The 20,414-nt window shown below is 37.4% G+C and overlaps 1 protein-coding gene across 1 annotated transcript in view; it reads left to right on the top strand.

The window, feature by feature from the left end:
• The window catches only part of LOC149289613 (zinc finger protein 407-like), a 223,826-nt gene extending 215,257 nt beyond the window's left edge, over positions 1-8,569 (top strand). The window contains exon 8 of the mRNA XM_089490423.1: positions 7,302-8,569. Within this exon, the coding sequence (XP_089346549.1) occupies positions 7,302-8,569 (1,268 nt within the window). The remainder of the gene's footprint in view (positions 1-7,301) is intronic.
• Positions 8,570-20,414: the final 11,845 nt, after the last annotated feature.

The following is a 20,414-nucleotide window of genomic DNA, read 5'->3' as shown; positions in this document are numbered from 1 at the left end:
TTCTTAATACCAGCAAATAAAGCTGTTTATTAATACAATTGTTTAGCAGAGACTAAGGCACTAAATCCTGAGTTCATTCTTTAAAGCCGAGTCTTATAGATTTATAGATTACGTAGCAATGACTTCTTCATTTGCTCCTTCACAAACTATCTGTAAAACATTATTAGTGCGTTTTGTCACAGGCATATGGCTGTTAAAAGCCAATGAAAAGAAATAACACTTAATTTACATCTAGACCTCTAGTATTAGGTAGGAGAAAGCGGGCCCACACCCTCCGATTAGGAAGTCCCCGCAGTTACATGACTTCCCTGCCCACCTGGTTTCTCTGAGGCTCAGTGAGGCCAAACGCTGAGATACAATATCTTACCCCAGCACTATAATAACCCCCACCTGCAGAGCCTACGCGCATGAGAGGCTGATCAGAAGCCCAATTTACTACGTCCTAAGGGCGAAGTGACCCTGCAACTTTTTTGCCCGCTGGTTCTCCACATCCTGAGGACACTCCTGTCTAGGGTAGAACATCGTTGAAACAGTGCTTCCAAGATGATATATATCTCACTTTTTTTACCTAAAGAGACTGAAAAGTCCTAGCAGTCCTGTCCTTGAATTAGATCGGACCAGTAACACACAGCTCATGTTTTTGTTAGCATTTACCAGCAGCATCTTGTCAGCAAGTGACCTCTGCTCGAAAGCTCCAAACATTTTCAATTTACAGGCTCAAGTATTTATGCTGTCTTTGGATCTCATCCTTTTGAAAAGGTCGACCCTGCTGGAATTTGCCACAAGAAAAGAGTTCAGGCCCCATTGACGGACATGACCAGCTTAATAGCACAATGCTCCTGAAGTGCACGCTGCATACAATTAAATTTTAATATTTATAGAATAAACACACACTGCTTTAAGTGTACACAGGCATCTGCTGTCATTTGGCTCTGAGCAGATGTTAGACCTCTGAAATCTTAGCTGATAATTAAAATACTAACAGTTAGTGTTTTACCCCAGCTGCAGGTTCTGTTTACTGTAAATTTGATTTTAATGGGTGCCTCAGCACTGCTATTGAGTGGTATTTGCTTTCTAGACTACCTATAGATAGAGGTTCAATGAAAATGGTTGATATTTAAAGTGTTAAAGGTAAACTATGTAATATTAAAATTTTTCATCTATACCCAGAACCCCTTAAACTGGAAGCCATCAACATTTCGAATACCGTAAAATCATTACACATGTATTGCTGTTTTCATACATATGGTAAAATCTTGGCTTAGATTTCATGTTTTCCCCACTGCAGCATAAAGGAGTTTTAAAATTACTTATTTGTTCCGTTTTCCATATGCAAAAGCATATTCGATCATGGGATTATTGTTTGAAGAGCAGGAGCCTCTTCTTCTGTACCACTATGTCTTAATGTATATTAACTTTACTGTCACATTGTATATTGTCAGTTTTAATCCTATTGTTAATTTTCACTGTCCCCCATCTGCTAGAGCTCTATAAATAAATGTGTAACGTGCAGGTGACGAAGAAGCGCCTCGTTGTTTCTTGAGTCGTTTTAGGTTCAACTGTAGATTTTTTTAATGTAAACTAAACTAAAGGTGCAATCTTGTGTACAACTTGTCAATTTGCATAGCTTGCTGGAACACAGGGACTATACAGTCATACCTGTCTATAAACATACTCTATAGTTTTTTCTTATATCGTTCTGCGGGCCCCTAAGGAATCCCTATGTGCAGTTTTACTGGGTAGCTCTTTTTAGAAATACAATATATCATCACTAAAATAGTTCCAGTATCAATTTATCACCTTTACTGTAATTTTCAATAGAAATATTTGTATTGGGTAGATAGGTAACAATTACTGAGTCATTTGGAGGTCTGTGAATAAATAAAGACATTGCCAGAAATGTAAAGATTATTTTGCCTACGTTATACATTTTATAGCTAACTTTAAATATATATATATGAATATATAATCTAATACCTATTTGGGTTGTGATCATCCTCTTGGCAGTTCCATGTGGAATTTTACACTAACATAGTGATACTTTGGCAAATGAAAATCTAATATGACTACCCCTTGTATCTTGTCTGTTTCCATGATTTCATTCTCAGGCACACCTTGCTCACTGTTATCAGATATTTTGTACTTGTAGAATAGGCTACCAAAACTGCAGCTGAAATAATTGAACCCGAACACAAACTCTGTGCATAATCCAAGAAGGATAATTTCTGTATTAAGCCATACTCGATACTGTGCACTAGACATCTAGAACTTGGTTCTAGAAGGCAGCAACAGTCCCATTGTTTTTGGATTATTAAAGTATTGTCCAGCATATGCTTATTAGCATCCGCCAAGGACTAGAATTTGAGATATTTTACTTAAAGCACAAAAAAGCCTAGGTGTTATGTAACATTTATATGCAAGAAGCACATTCTTATTTTACAAATTACTGGATTTCAAGTATCACTTGTTTTCCAATCAATTGAATATCATGTGATTTTAATCATAACATTTGTCATTTCATTTTCTCTGTGTCCCGACTGCTAGGAAACAAAGTCAATAGACATTATCATACGCTACAAATATAAAGGGGGCCTTAATTTCGAAAGTTCAAAAATCTTGTCAAAAGCCCTAATTTCCAATCAGATCCGAGGCAAGAAGGTTAACTGAATGGTAGACTTTCCAAATAGATTAAACATTCCTTTTTGAGTCAAGCCTCTTTAGTGTCATATTTATCTGCTATGCCATGCATGAAATCTGCTTTCTGTTTTAGGACTGCAAATGACTCTTGACCTCTTTAGTCCAGATTCAATGTGACCTTTCTACTGTCGCTAGTTTTCTCCTCCTGAAAATTCCATGAATTTTTATTACAAGCCTTTTTCTTTTTTTTTCTTTCTTTTTTTTTTAAACTAAGCTGAGACTTCAACAAATTGCTTGACACAGATGAGATGAAGTTGGTGAAGTAGTGTTAAGATAAGTTTTACAACCAGCATGTGTGCGGCAGAACAGTACAACACCAGTGTCCTACAATGTCATACACCACTAGCTGCTGAGCCTACTATTGGATAAATACATCATTTTATGGAACATTGATTGTTCTATAAACCCAATGGAGTATTATGCTCTATGATCAAACCATTTAGATTGTGTGTTGAGCACAGAAAATGCCATATTCAGGATGGTACTAAAAGTGCCATTTGTGTATTTTATGGATGTCATTACAAGGGAAACTTCTCTCTGTAGACCCTGTTTACTGCAAAATTTTTTAGCATGTAATGACATTTTTCATTCACAACGTATGCCTTCGAGAGAGGGGGGCCCCTTGTTTTATTTGTTTCATTCGCGTTTACTGCACAAATTCTGTACATTTTAATTAAATGTACGCTTAACAAAAGCATAAAGTATTTATTCAGTAAATTCTGTCTTAGGGGAAGAAAAATAATGACGGAGAATAAAGAACACCACGCAGCTTTGCCAGGTACATGCTCCTCTCCCTCTTCTGCATAAACCAAAATGAGGAGGGGGGGGGTACTAGGAGATGTTACATCGCACTTAAATTTCCTCTAACCTGGCACAGTATCTGTGAGCCATATTTAGAGGAAAGGTAGAAGGAAAATGCAGATCTGAACTTCATGTTTAAAAATCATGACATTTTGTGGGCAGAGGGATGATGATAAAAGAAAATCACTAAAGACTGTAGTTGATAAATAATAGTTCTACAAAACAGACAGATTTCTTGGAAGGAGACCAGATCTCTATCCACCGCAGCCTGTGAAATGAAACACCTCTTTAGTAGTCGAACTGAATTAGAACTGTCGCTACACAGTATCATGGAGTTTAAAAAGAAAGGAGAACTTTAGCCTGGGATGTATATTATCTCATCTGCCTATACCGAAATGGATTGGTCCATCTATTCATCTCAAGATATTATTTTAATGTAACATGGGTTAATGGGTTTTTATTTTAGGCCTATAGTGATATTAAACCTCTTCCTAGGTTGTATTCAGTGTGTTATGATATTCAGGAATAGGCATGGAAGGTCTTTATTTTTTCAAAGTTATATAGCTACTTTTAAAGAGCTGTTAATGATGATCTTTTCCAAATGTTGATAGGCACATCCTATATTATATTTCAGTGCATGGCTGGACTATTTGGTTTAAGCAGTAATGTCACATGTAATGCTAGAGATGAAGCCATAAAAAATGGTGTACTGTGGAAAAAATATTAAAAATGTATATTTGGATGTTCAGGACTTCATTTCCTCTTCTACATCTAGACATATTATATATACTGAGTATAAAGGATGATGTTTAACTCCCATGTGATTGTGGAAAAAAGACAAATGAGTATAGCCAAATACGCTCCAATAAAAATGATCTACTTTGACTAAAAGTTCCACTCCAAGGAGGGAGACAATAGCAAGGACTGGTGTATGGTGCTTCGCCCCCACTCCCACTTGCCTTTTAGCCGCATCAGTTGGCAAAGTTCCCTGTGCCACGTCAAATAAAATATGGGACTTTATAGCTGGACATGAGTATCCTGTATGTATACATGTATCATATAGCTGTGAACAATAGAAACATGAGTTTAATCAGCAGTATATTCACAGATTTACACAGATTTGTATGTAGATGCTTATCCTAAGCAAAGCAACAATGACACAAAAGAGAAATAGGTTTGTGTGTATTGTCACAATAAGCATACATATTAGAATCTCAGCTGATGATGTATATTGTGGACATGATAATTCCTCCCCATTGAGTTATCTTTACAGTGTTGCTAATTGTTGTTGTAAAAAGGAGAGAGAGCCTCGGTCATAGCAGGGTTCAATTCTGAACTCAGAAAAGACGGCATGGAGAGGACTTGCTGCCAGTGACTGATTTACATCAGAAACGGCACTCTTATTTCTCATGCAACCTCTTCCCAGGTGAAACCAAGTTTGTTTCAATGGTACTTGGGGAAAAAACATGCGTACCCCTTATAATGCATCAGGTAAAAAGGAGCTTGGAAATATCATAGAAAATGTGTCAAATACCATCTTTATAAACACAATAATTTGCAACAATTATCAAAGCAAATGTTGGAAACAAGAGCAAATGTTTCCAGGACATACCTGTAAAGGGGAATAATAATACATTTTCCCTTGTTAAAATGCTTTAAGAAATGTTTCCCAGTAAGGCATTTTGGGGGGAAATAAAAATAACAAAAAAGGTTATAACTATATCTCACATAATTGCACCCAGAAATTGCAAATTGTGAGGGGAACAACATGTTTTCTCTTTCTCCTTTATAGTGTGCTATAGTTTACAGTGAAGTCCATCCTTAGATGCTCTTGTTATAAAATTGCTGGTCCGCTCCCAGTTTAAAATGTAAAGTTGCACTTTGGACTTACATTCTTTTCGATGACTCTTGAATGTCTTCACAGCTCAACATCAATTCATTAAAGTTGAAAAGGGAGATTCTACAGTGGGCAAATCTTTTACAATCTGATTGAAGCTGTTATTTTTATGGGAGCAATTTTTCAAAGCAATACTGACAGTACTTGTAGTTATTAAATTGCCAAATCAAAAGATGGACCTGCAATCACATTTATGAACTGTGATGGAATAGCTGGAGATACACAGAATGGAGGTTAAGATGTTGGAGCGGCTAAGCTTCATCACGCCCCTCAGTGACAGGAGTATTTACCCATGTAGTTTACTTTAATGGCCTGACAGTGGCTTAACTCATCTTTAGATTTAAATAGATTAAGTAAAATGTTCAGAATAGGATAATTATTAGAGCTGCAAGGTATTCTGCAGATAACTGCACACCCAGGAGATCCGGCGTACATTTGTTAAGAATAGACTTAGGCTTGAAAGCTTCACATATTATAACAGACTTGTTTTATAACTTCTCTGCAAATTATTCTACTTTAGTGAAAGATCTTTTGGTGCCCCCTGGGCACAGGAGTAGTTAATGAAGAAACCTTTACGTTATATATTTAAAGTGATTGCATTTACTGTTTATTAGACATGAATTTCAAATTTACAGAATTTTGGTAAATTTGGCAATTTCGGACGAAATGAGGCTATGCCCCCGACGAACAAAACTTGCTGTGACATTCTCTCTCTGATCCTCCAACCAAGGAGAGGACGTCACCGCAAGTGCCACCATATTGCGTGTGGGTAAACAGCGCTTGAGGTCGCCATATTGCCCGGAGTTCAAGTGAGGGCAAAAGGACGGCGCTTTAGGTAACGTCCTCTCCCCTGATTGGAGGATAGGGGAGAGGATGTCACCTCAAGCACTTCTATTTTGCGTACACATTTCATTAATTCTAAAACCTTAACATCATCAATTACGCTGATATATGCAAAGCCCTTCCAAGTACAATTTTAATTAATATTGTAAATTTGTTTGGCCAATAAACATTTTAGCAGCCAATAACTTTAGAAACATAAGTTTGTTTTTTTCTTTTTCTTTAAAGAATTACAGTGTGTGAAAAAAACTAAATATTTTGTGTTTTTACAGTCTTTTCCTTCTTACCATGTGGGCATATTCCCTTTGTCTCCCTTCAATATTTTCCCCGCACACCAGCTTCTGTACGAGACACAAATTGCCAATGGAAAAAGCTGATACCATAGTGTATGCCCCTACAGCTCTGTGCTGTTAGAAATTAATTCAAGAGGATTGTGCCAGATCAATTGTATAATATTACTTAGAATCTATTTAATGCTTTGAAAATGTTCATTTTCCTCTGCCTGTTCCCAAGACAGTCACTCATAGAGCCCCGTTGGCCAGAAAGATAGAAATGAGAAAAATTGTTTATAACATCCGTTTTGATTTCTGAACCTGGTAAAAGTATCATCTGCTGTGCTGCTGTTTTAGGTACTTTACACAATACGTATTGTTTTTGTTATTTTTTCAGAACATTTCAACAATATCTCCCAAACCAGTGTAGAACAGGCTTCTGCCTTTCCTGGAACCTACGTTTAGCATTAGGGCATAAAGACTACTGGGTGCTATTTTAAGATATTCATTTGCATATTCATTTGCGGGGGACAAGATAATTCTTTCCCTTGTGGGGATAAATACATTGGCAAATAATCAAAGATTTAAGGCAAGTAGATTGAATAATGCCAACCTTGCCTATAAGATGCTTTCAGAAATTATGCCTAAGACTGTAGCAAAATGTAAGCACATATATTATTATACACTGAATCTGTTATTTTTTGTCTATTTTCAAAATAGTTATTTAAAAATATTAATGTAATGACTAAATAAATATGTGTATGCACTAAATTATTATCTTTATATTTTTATAGGTATTGTCTCCAAATCATTTGAATGCCGACTGAAAGGGCAAGGTGCAAACTTTGTGGAGAGTAGTAGCCCTTTTACTGCAGCAACAACACCAGAGCCATCTATGATTACAGAGAAGATAGTTAGGAGCAGCAGAAAACATCCGTCAACTGAACAGGTCCAGCAGGTCATTATTATTCAAGGATTTTCCAATGAGTATGATGGTGACTTCACAATTGATACTTCTGTTGAAGAGACTGCAGCAGCTACTCTTCAGACATTGGCCATGTCTGGTCAAGTGGCAAGAGTTGTTCACATCACTGAAGATGGCCAGGTAATAGCTACAGATCAAGCCACACACATTTCAGGGAGTATACTTAGTGAACAGTTACCAGAAGGCGCTACCCAGGTTGTGGTCGTTGAAGGTCCAGTCGGAGAAGCAGATATTGAAGAGTCTGTCTCAATAGAAACAGTTACAGACTCCAGTGGACATGTGGTGCAGCAAGTTATGGCACAGGGTATTTTAGACACAACACAGTTGGTACACACAGCTGACCCCTCCTCAGCTCTTGATGCACTGCTTTGTGCTGTAACAGAACTAGGGAATGTGGAAGATGTAAGCAATCAAAGTAACGGAACAGGGAGAGCCATTGAAGAGGCTGTGGTGATCAGTAATCAGGAATGCAGTGGATCAGAAGAAATACAAATGTACCACGAGATCCATGAAGGCCAGTCAAGTATGCATTCAGTAGGGGTAGTCAGACAAGTCATGCACTCTTCAGGTATACTCAGTGCCCAAGAGTCAGCACAAGTGGCATACAAGAAGATGGTTCAGGGAGTACTCCAGTTTGCAGTATGTGACTCGGAGGCAGCTGACCAGCTGATGAAAGATGGTGTTACTCAAGTAATTGTAAATGATGAAGGGACTGTGCATATGGTCTCTAGTGAAGGCCCTCGCATAATCATGCATAATACAGAGAGTCATACACTCGCTCTTCCTGAGGAACACATCGATATAGTGGAGTCTAATGATGAGATTTCACAGATAATTGTCACTGAAGAGCTAGCCCAAGCCATGGTCCAGAATGCCAACGGCAGCTTCTCAGATGGCCCAACACATTATATTGTAACTGAGTTACCTCATGGAGATAAAGATACCAACATTTACTCACACACCCTCATAGAGACTGGGGAATCTGAAAGGATACTGCATGCAGAAACACCTATGGATACAGACTTTCCTTCTGAAGAAACATCCCAAGAAGTAACAAGCATGGTGGTCTATACATAGGACTTTACATACAGCTTGGCCAAAAAAAAAAAAAAAAGAGATTAAAATGGCCATTAAAACCGTAATCCCCTTAAACACTGGATTGGCATGTTTGCCAATGAGCTTTATATATTTTGTAGATTTTTTAACAGCCAGTAAATCGAATTACAAAAGAAAAAAGTGTGTATCATTGGGTGTATGTATATAATGCACACACACATATTTATTGTATTTTGGAATATAGAAAAGAGACAGAACTAAGAGTAAGTTATACTATATATAAAATACACACACACTTTTATATCTGTTTCCTTTCATATTGATATGTATAAACATATGCATCCAGTTAAGTGAACTTTTCAATTGAAAGAGATCTCTAGCTCATTTTCCACAGTTAATCCTAAAGTAGTCGCATTGTTAAGCAGTGTTGTATTACTGCCAGGGTTTGCTTTGCACTATGCGACATCATTTTTTACATAACCTCATAACTGAATTTTTTTTTTTAGTGCGTTAGGAACATTTTGCCATCTTAATAATAAAAATGGAAAGTAGTGGCTTGTTTCCCTAATCCTTACTTGATCATCCAACACCAAATGCATCATATCAGTCAACAAGAACCACTAATGTTTAGACTTTGTCAGGCTAAAACTGACAGATCCATCAACATGACATATTCATTAAAAAGCTAACCAGGTAATCATCCTTCAGGACTGGGATTTATTTGCACTGTTCTTTTAATTCTCCTAATTTGTAAATTTAAACCGAGAGAGCTAATTAATTCATGTTTAGTTTGTTGCATATAATGTTAAAAATATGGTAAAAAAAAAAACACGATGCAAAAAATATGAAGCCCTGCAGTAGTTTTATAATGCAGGATATAATTCTGCGCATTATTTACATTTGTTTGTTCTAAAACTGTACAAAGGGAAGAGTTCATGCACAGCCGTTTTTGTAATTCACTTAAAAAATGATAGCAAGTATATCAATCAATGCTAATATTGCTGTATAGAAACGTATGACTTATAAATAATCCATATGCCATTGTATTAGAACATTGTAACATAGCCATTAAGTGGAACGAGCCAAAAGGTGTGTATTGGCATGACATCAATTCACAAATAAGAGGCGGTGCTTGCATTCTGCTCATTGGCCTGCTGTCTACCCATAACATTATATACTTATATATCTATATGTGTCCATCATAACAAATTGTTCTTCTGTTCATGAAAACTTGGTTTGGTGCTGGAGATTTTTAAAAATATTTTTGTGTTGCAGTTCTTTAAATTACATAGCATAGACGGGACAGATAAGTTATCTTGCAGAAGAGGCTTGGTTTTTTTGAAGCAAAAGCTTTTAGCTCAAGTTGTTCAGACAGTCCTCCATGAACCCCATATGAATTTAGAGTTGACCTTATTCTTTATGTTTTGCAAGTTATTTAAATGTTTTTGATGCTAATGCCCTCTAACCAATTTAGGGTATCTTCTTTATTTGCATATTTGCAATTTTTTTTTTCAAACCTGTAAATTGTCATGGTGTTATCTTTCCAAATAAAACAAGTGAAAATAAAGCGTGGATGTGGCAGAATTAATTCTAAAAGAGATTTTTTTTTTTGCTGTTAAGAAAAAAGAATCATACATAATGTTAATTCGACAGGGGATATCTTTGTTAGGCAGACTCAGTAGATCGGAATAGGGCATGTTCCTGTATGATCTCGTTGGATGCAACTGCTATGGGCAAGATGTGGCAACTAGCCCTGTGAGATCCCTGCTCACATCTTGGTACATAACACATACAGTCAATGAACAAAAGTATGTGTATGAGCAACACACCTATATGAGCTTGTTGGATATCCAATTAAAGTTATCAAAACCAAAGTTATAAAATGGAGTTAAGGTCAGGACTCCTCCACACTACACTCTTCAATCCATGTCTCTATGGAGTCATGCTGGAACAGGAAAGGGACTTCCCCAAACAACAAAGTTGGAAGTATAGCATTATCTAAAATGTCTTTGTATGCTGTAGCATTAACAGTACCCTTCACTGGAACTAAGAGGCCTAGCCGAAACCCTTAAAAATAGACCCAGACTATTATCCCATCTCCACCAAACATTACAGTATGCAGTGTGCTTTAGTGATCTTCGGTTTGTGACACACAGTGCTAGTGCTAATGTTGCTTCCAAAGACAGTTTGTAACTCTGTAGTGAATAACGCTAGGGATGACAGGTGATTTTTATGCTCCAGCTCTCAGCAGCCCAGCTCTTTGAGTGTACATAGTCTACCTGTTCATGGCTGAGCTGTTATTACGCCAGAGTATTTTACTTCACAATAACAAAACTTACAGTGGACCAGGACAGATCTCAAAGGGCCAAAAATTCACAAACTGACTTGTTGCAATTTGTTCCACTTGTGCTAATTCTAACCCTGTAAACTAACACACACATTTTAACCCTGTACACTGACACAAACAGTCACACACACACTCATTTTAACCAAGTATAGGCACAGACATGGTTCATGGCAGACATTTTCACGGTTGCTGTACTCAGCGATGGACACTATCATGTTCTAATTTTTTTATTAAAACAATATTAATAAGTGTCTGCCAGGGACACTAAACTGAGTGTCAGAGGTTCTTGTGAATGAGGTTACAATCAGCAACAGGGCCATGTACATAATCAAGGTAGTCCTGTCTTTTTCACACACAGGAAGTAAAGAGCTGCTAATCCATTTGCTCAGATGTGTACAATATGGCATAATGTATGTAAAATACTTTGGTCACTGGTCATGAAACTCATAAGTGAGAGATGTACTAAGATCCAATAATGAGGTGAGGAGGTCTCATGGAGAGCGTTATGTAATTAATATTGTTACATATTTTCACATCATATTAATAAACTGTAATTTATTCATGGGAGGCTTTAATATACAGAACTCAACTCCTTCCCAAGGCTGTGATTCCCAGTAACTTTGCGGTAAATCCGGTGGATACAGGAACCAAGAGGGTACAGTGCTAGCTGAAGTGAGAGCATTGCCCAATAACAGTATAAGTATGGTACATTTATTTGAGCATGTGTGTAAATACTACATATATATATACTGCATTTGCTCGATTATAAGACAAGGTTTTTTTTCAGAGCAAATTCTCCAAAAAATAACCATTGTCTTATATTCAAGGTCGTCTTCTAATCGGACCTCAGGTTTGACTACAAGACTAAGATCCAGATCCCCCGCAGCGCTGCAGGGGAACTGGATCCTCCTCTGCGGCAGCCGGAGGAGGTCTGTGCGATGCATGCAGATAACCTCCACTGCTGCCGGGGCTTCTATGATGTCACATGACCTTCCGGTGCTCATTCATAGAAGTGCCAGCAGCATCAGCAGCGGAGGTTAAAAAGTATATCAGGGAGGCAGAGTGGCATATAGGGGGTTAAAAAGTATATCAGGGAGGCAGAGTGGCATATAGGGGGTTAAAAAGAATATCAGGGAGGCAGAGTGGCATATAGGGGATTAAAAAAATATCAGGGAGGCAGAGTGGTATATAGGGGGTATAAGACAAATCTGGGGGCAGAGCGGAAAATAGGGGGTCAAGACGCATATCTGGGAGGCAGAGGCATATAGGAGGTATAAGGCAAATCGGGTGGACAGAGTGGCAAATTGGGGGTCAAGAGGCATATCTAGGAGGCAGAGTGGCATATAAAGGGGGGATATAAGGCAAATCTGGGGGGCAGGTTGGCAAATAAAACGAAATAAAAACAAAAAAAACACAATTTTTCTCAATCATAGTTTTTATTAAATATGAAAAAATAGGGGGTCATCTTATAATCGAGCAAATACGGTATATACATAAGGTTCAAGATATTAAGTGGCTTTGTTAGATACAGCTAAACCAGGAAATGTCTGTCCAGATGACACTTATGGTGGCAACATGTCGAAATACAGAAGTAAGCAAATAATGTAGAAATAAGCAAATTCGCCTCACTGCCCCATACAGTGATATTACCTAAAGGTGACCTAACTCATGAAACAAATCATATATGTGTTAATTAGGAGAGAAAAGAAATGTGCTGTGGACTCATTTAACAATGCAGCATATGTAAGTCTCTTAATTTGTTATAACTGTTATGAATTTGCTAAATTAATTATCACTCTTGCTTAGAAAAAGTGCAAATTAATAGCTTTTTCTTGATGCTGTGCTGCTCTTGTGAGTGATAGCGCTGCTGGCACGAGGCAGACATGTTAATGAAAGTGGGGTAAAGAATTGCTCTGAAAATAAGCATTATGGGCAGATGAAAAGGGGGGCTTAGGCCGTGTTACAGCATAGCACTCTCTCTCCCCATAAACGAGGCCGGTGAAACAGTTGCGTCTATTCATGAGAGTTTGCAGGAACGTGGTGGTTTCAACTCCTTGACTTTACTATACATTTGAAGGTCCAATCCCACTGAGCATCTGCTGCAGAAGGAGCTTGGCCGATGATGTATAATTTATACTTAAATAACTGACATTTCTCCAAAGTCTATCCCTTCAGTGAATAGACCCCTTTTTCCCTCTTGCTGTGTGTCAAGAGGTATTCCAATTAGACTTAAATCACTACTCAATATAAGGCCCCTGAAACAAGATATAATGTACAAGCTACTTCCAATGAACTCAGAATATTTCCCTTTTTCTTTAAAGTGATGACCATGCTGGCTGAGCAGGATTGGAATTACCTCCTACTGAAGAATGATATTGCTTTCTGTTCATTGTGGCATCGTTTACTTCATTTACCAAACCACGCTTACCTCATTGATTCCTCTCTGACCACTGTGAACATTGTTTTACTCAGATACGCCACTATTTTAGTTTCCCTGGGGCTGCTGCTTATCCTCTGGCTGGTGGCACTGGGCGACCAGCTCCACACACGTCTACCTTAGTGTTTGGGATTAAGCCATGTGTGACAGCCGCATGGCTCAGTTGCTCTCCAAAAGGCCATCAAACTATGGAGCCATACAATTCTACAGAGCGTTTCAAGGATAGTTTTTACTATAAAGAATCCCTTTAATGCAAACATCACTGCTGTCTCCTAGCTCAGATAAAACTATTAAGAAATCCCCTGTATTAGGCATCCACGAAATACAAGGTACAGTAGACATCACTTATTTCTCTGACAACAGAAAAGGAATGACCTTAGCTTTACAAAGAAGAAGACCAGCAAGTCATTTCTGGTAGATAAAATATATTTTGGGGCACAGAACGAGCAACAAGAATTTAATGAAATGGATGATGCTAAGTAGTTCTTAACATGAATGATACCAGGTTAATAATAAAAGGTAGTATCAACAAGTGTGTACGATTAGGACACACAACATTTTTAAACTGGCAAAACTGTCACTTTAAATATTGCAACTGTATTTAATAGTAAAAGTAGAGAATAAAAACTCAAGCTACAAATGTTGTTTTAAGAGTCTCTTAATATGAGAGTTGGCAAAGATCCCTGCTGGTGACTCTACCTATGTTACTTGCACATTTGTTAGGAAATACTGTTTTAGTGTTGGCAAGATCTAGCACTAAATGAAATCAGGGTGGTCTCCTCTGTCTATGAATTTGTATTTGTACAAAGCATTTCCCCAAAGGTTACCATTAAGGGGTTTTCTAAATTTGGCAACTAGCGCATGCCTTTCCATCGAATTACATCTGAAATCAAAATATACACATTTAAGAGAGGGTGAATCCATGCCAACGCTCCTTTTACGGGGCCCACTTTGCCAGAAGAACCCACTAAAACACATGATGATGATGATGAAATCTTGCATCCATTCCACATGCTTGGTTATAGTGGTTGCAGAGGAAAGGATCCCTAAGCAGTCCATGTGCATAAATGGGCTCGTTGATTTAATACATTCCATATTTACTCGATTATAAGACGGCCCTCCAAACTTTGGATCTTAACGAAAGAAAAAAAAAATAAAAGACCCGATTATAAAACAACCCTTCTGTGCTTCAGCTGGCAGGCAGCCACCCTGACATTATCCTGCGTAATACCTTGATAAACTTGGGAATTCATTGTCCCCTCGATGATAGCAAGGTGCCCAGGCCCTGAGGGAGCAAAGTAGCCCTAAATCATGATGCTCCCTCCACCATACTTCACCATTGGGACAATGTTTTCTTATGGGTATACGTGGTGCTGTGTGTTCTTTTAAACCTTAGTTTTATCAGTCCACAAAATTCACATTTTCTCACTAGTGTTGTGGAGCGACAAGGTGCTCTTTGGCAAACTTCAGAACAACGATGTTAAATTGGAGAGCAGCGGCTTCCTCTGGTGTCCTGCCATAGACTCCATACCTGTTTAATGTTTTGCATATGGTAGGCTCATGAACTGAGATGTAAACGAGTTACAATGATGACTTCAAGCCTTTAGCTGTTACTCTAGGGTTCATTTTTACCTCACTAAGCATTCTTCGTTCTACCCTTGGAGTAATTTTGGCTGGACACTCACTTCAGGGGAGAGTAGCCACAGTACTAAATTGTCTCCATTTATAAACAGTTTGTCTAACTGCACAGGTGGATATATAAACTCTTTAAAATTACTTTGTAACCTTTTCTAGCCATATGCAAATTAGGAATTCTTGATACGTCAGATACGTCTTGAGAATAGTAAAGTCAAAGTGTTTCAGGGGAATACTTATGTCAAAGTACCGTTAAAACACACCTCCAATCCTGTTTTATTTATTGGTTTGCTAACTCCTGACTCAAAGTAGCTTTTGTTGAAGTGATTAGCCTAGGGGTTCATTTAATGTATCCAACCCACACTGTGAATGTTTGAATGCATCTGTTTATATATTTGCTTTGAGTCTCACAGAGAGAATATATATATATATATATTTATAGTATATATTATATATGTGCAATTTGTATTATTATTTGTATGTGTTTGTGTGTGTGTATGCGTATATATATATATATATATATATATATATATATATATATACTGTGTATATGTCCAATAACATTTCAAATAAAGTGTGTATCAGTAATTGCATATATTCAGAGAATATTTCACTATAATGTATTCATGTAAAGCTAGATTACTTTTGGACTACTAAAATCATTACATTCATATGTTTTGGCCCACAAAGTTATGCTTTTTTGTCATAATTTATTACATTTTATTTTTTATTTGTAAAACAATTTCAGACAACCTGTATAAAGTAATTGATTAAAAGTTTGAGTTACTCCCGGAAATCGAAATCAAATTCAGGCCAAGTCTTGTAGCCGATCCTGTGTTTGAATAATGAAATGTGAATCCCGTGGTTCATTGAACTTCTGCTTAAAGGTAGATATAGGCTTCTAAAGTATTGACGGAAATAGATTTAAACCCTTTTCTAAACAATCTTACCATGCAGAGCTCAGACGCTGATCTAAAGTGTTACAACTTGGCTTCGTTACTTTGCTTCAGACAATCTAGCCCAGGGCAGTTCAATAATACATGTGGTTTGAGAAACATAAAAAAATGCTTCAACATAAAAGGGGCTATTTTTTTATTTTACAAATACATTTCGATATGCCTTGGTTTAAACGAAGGTCATTTTAGATTAAATGAACTATTATCTTTTTTCATAATGATCAACAGATCTCCAGCATGCAAAGAAAAATAAATATCTTTAACTGTTGAATGAATCTTATACAGAGTTAACATTGAAAATTGTGTTTGGGGCGGGTAGGGGAGGCGGCTGGTATTATTTTTTGTAACTGAGCCAGTTAATCTCCTGTGTAGTATTTACTGAGAGTTTGAAGGTTATGTGTTTAGCGACCGTTACACTCAAAATGGGTAAATGTCACTATTTTAAAAAATGTAAATAAGGAAAAATGTTTGCTCAAAATCATAAATATCTTAACCCATTAACCTACCCCATATACAGTAATAGGCCACATACAACGGATTTTAAGTGCCAAAATGCTCCCTTTCATAGTATTTGTCTTTATTTTTTTTATATTTCTGAGTGTAATTTTGTTTTGTTTAAGAGTTCTAGTGAGAGGTGGTGATTATTTTAGTTTTGTTTTTTTCTCTTATTATTTATTCTTTGACTGGCGGTAGGGGCTATTCATAAAGCTTAGGGATCGTTCCGATAACCAGACAGCATCCTGTGTGACATCATTGTGACCTAACTGGGGTCCCTAATTTGTTTTTCTTCATGTTACCTTAATACTGATTACTAATATTTTTTATATCTGGATTATTTATTTGAAGAGGGTGAGATCTTATTCTGATCGTCCCTGCAGCTGACAATACTTTGATCAGAAAGCAAGGTTATAAGGTTTCTATTATATATCATAGATGTAGATTGTTTTGTGCTGTAAATTTTCAGGAAAATATAGCGTAACACAATGGAAGCTTTCTTTGCCTGTATTTGAATTTATATGCTTTGCTTCTTTTGTTACTAACACCAAAATGACCTAAAGACTTTGACTGGCGTCCCCCCTACCCCCCCCAAACAACTTCTTTCATCCATGTGTTGAGACTTCAAATAAATAATACCACTGGGCCATAATAGCAGGGAGCAGGGACGTTTCAGGGGACTAGATTTGAGTGTGACAGAATAAAAAGGTCTGGAACCAGTTGCTGGACACTAGAAAGCAGAGGCTTCAGAAATCGTCAAGAAATGACTCTCCAATAAGGATCACCTGGTAGCTAAGAGAATAGAAAGCCACCAGGGACCAGGAAAACATTCCAAATATATTAACGTCCTCAGGAAAGATATTAACATTCATTAAAAACTATACTTTAAGATGCATGGTAAAACATAGACTCAATTTTATCTACCTTTAGCTTGAACCTGATTTTAATGCCTTGAGACATTTAACTGAAACAGCCTAATACAGCTTCCATGCTCATTTCCTAAAATATTATCAACATGATGAAATGAGACAGTGCTGTCCTTGTTGAGGGTCTCAAATCTCTAACCTTGCTTGCCGATGGGCTAGACTATACTGAAAGAACAGTGAACTTTTCAGGCAGGCCTCTAGCTGTATATATAAAAGAAAACCCTCTGGGTCAAATATCATTAAATAGTCATGATATAAATGATCAAGACAGTTAATCCTCGGTTTGCATCTTAGGTTGCATTTCTGTATATTGTAGTGTCCTAGTGTAGTGCTGGGTAGATCTGAATATATGTATTTAAATATTATATATATATCTTGAATATGAGCAGAGGCTATATTCATAAAAGAATCAAGGAACTCAAAGCTTCCTCAACTTGTTATTGTAATAACACATACATATCGCAAACACTGTATAATGTTTAAGCCCAAAACATATAACACACTGCATACCTATTTTACTCACCCCATAGACATGCTACATGCCTCTACCTGGTATATTGCTGTTCTGTAAGGTTTAAAGCTTTCTCTATCAGACACTGGGCCAGGAGGAGGGCTGATACCATCTGGACCTGGGGCAGATAAACCCAAGTGGCCTCTATCCCTCTCTAGTAACTACACTTTCACACTAACACACACTTTGACTGTATTACACCTTCCCTCGCTCTGTCACACCTCAGATCCTTGTCTTACCTTTACCTCTTCACTACAGTGTCATGTCTTATTACATGATCTCACTGAGCTCCCCCCTGCAAGTGTTTGAAGAATTTGGAATACTTCCCCCCTCCCACACCTATCCTTTCCTGGTAGCCCACCGCCCACGCAGCTCGTCTCGAGGCCGGCCATCCGATTATAAGTGTGGTCTCCTTGGCCAATCTTGCTGCCGTTGAAAAAGAGACTTGTGCCACTGAAGCACAGATCTCCTCTTGCTGCATGTCTGCCAGTCAGTGTCGCGCCGGATATGATCCCAGGCCTCACCGCAGACTGCCAGAGCAATCTTACTTTAGAAAATTTTTTTAATCCCTGCCTAAAACATTTATAAATAGAAATTCCCTTATGTATTAGTCCCTACTAGTTCTGCTAGAAGGCCTTTTTATTTACCTACCCCCCTTTAATTAAAATAAAACTACCTGTCATTCCATATTCAAGAATATCTCACGCTCTTGACTAAACAACCTGTACTGAAGACACTGAAAAACAGATGGAGGCCCTTGAGCACTGGAGTTGGGAGCAACTGGCCAAAGGCCCCATTTAAAAGTTTTGGATGATGGTGTAGTAAAAGTGTCCATGGGTATACGAGAGACGATTAATAATCACTTTACCTTCAACTTCTTCTTTGCTTACTCAACAACTTAAGCATATTTTGTTATTTTTTTAACTTGACTAAATAATTAACTAGTAATTACAAGCTCTTTAGATGTGGAATCTGTTTTAAAAGTAGGTATTTCTTAAATCTCGGATATACTAAGTATCTTGTCTACTACTGTAACCGTTCGTATAATAAACCAATTAGGCTTCGTAGACAGGGAGTTCATTCTGGTAAAAATCTGCTGGTATTTACAAAAAAAGCCTGACCTGTCAACAGCTTGAGAAAAGAGCTTTGGGCTTCCTTTCATTTTACAGCTCAGGGAAAAAAAAGACACGAACAAACGGGACTTAAATACTTCTGTGCTATTCTGCACAATAGAATTCTTTTTCAAGGATGGTATCATTTAGTCTAAAGAAAGGGGAAAAAAAACAGCTAGAATGGCAGTTATAGGTTTCGGAAGCACCTTCTAATCAGAGATTGGTGATTCATTATTAGCTTCAGCAGGCAATCCATCTGACATGGAAGGGAAAAAATTAGCAACTGTCACTGTATGATGAGTTAATTTCCTGACAGGCCTGACACGGAAAAGCCATTTAGAGACGGGGAGATGGCTGATGGAAAACTGGCGCTGTTTTATAATTGGAGCAAAAGAAAGAGCATAAAAACAGAGAAACCAGAGAGGGACATTAGTTAATGTACCAGCAATGGTGTAGATAGTGTTTATAAACTACTTTTTTTGTGAACTGTGTTTTAAGACATTTCTGTTTATTCGCTTGTCATAATTAGATGACTGTAATTAGGGACTTATCCGGTGCTACTTTCTCTCTTAGTGGTTCTTTTCAGCAGACGTGATTGTCTTATTTCAGACTGTCACTGAAACCTGACATTTTACACTAAAGGGAAGAAAAGGATTCTATCATATTGAAGGCATTCGCTGCAATTTTCTTAATTAGAACTCAACGTCTGCTGTACAATTTGTTTGTCCTCCGAAATACTGTTAAGTTACATAGAGTAGCAAACAGCCGTCAGATGACACGTATTGAAAACATACACATCATATTGGGCACAGTACAAATAATAAGAGTTGACTGTTGGAGGAAATCTAGTAGTGAGCTTTGTTAAAACAATTTGTATAGTTGTAATGTCTCTCCTTAGTGCTCTAAAACATGCATCTATATGGACCATTTGCGCTTTCACCTGCTACTTTCAGCAGTGCCCTCTTGACCTTTTATTTCTACTAGACCGGATTTTTCTGTCATGCACTATTTGTTATGTCCTGTTTGTCCATTGTACAGCAGAATATGGCGGTGCCATGTAACTCAATTATTATTATTATTTATTATCTTTTATTTATATAGTGCCAACAATTTACTCAGCGCTTCTTACAATACATATTGTATGACAAGACTAGAAATGAAAGACGAAGACAAACGGATACAAGCCCTGCTTGCAATAAACAATAATAACATGTATTAACCAAATGTTTAGTTGATCCTAATTCCATTGAAATGTTTAAAGCAGGAGAAAGGATGATCACAACAATATAATAAATGCTGTATATAGCGCTAATAGATTTTATTTTTTGTATGCAATAAATGTATATTTATGAGCTTAAAATGGGAGGTTTCATGTTTTTGTTCCATTGTTCAGATAGGTCAATGTAGTACTAGCAACGTTCAGCACAATGGGTAAGTTCAGCCAAAT

This window comes from Sceloporus occidentalis, unplaced genomic scaffold, assembly GCF_023333645.1.
Source record: "Sceloporus occidentalis isolate IW3139 unplaced genomic scaffold, rSceOcc1.0.p SCAF_44, whole genome shotgun sequence".
Taxonomy (NCBI): domain Eukaryota; kingdom Metazoa; phylum Chordata; class Lepidosauria; order Squamata; family Phrynosomatidae; genus Sceloporus; species Sceloporus occidentalis.
Note: the sequence above shows the minus strand (reverse complement) of the source record. Positions and strands in the feature narration are given on the sequence as shown.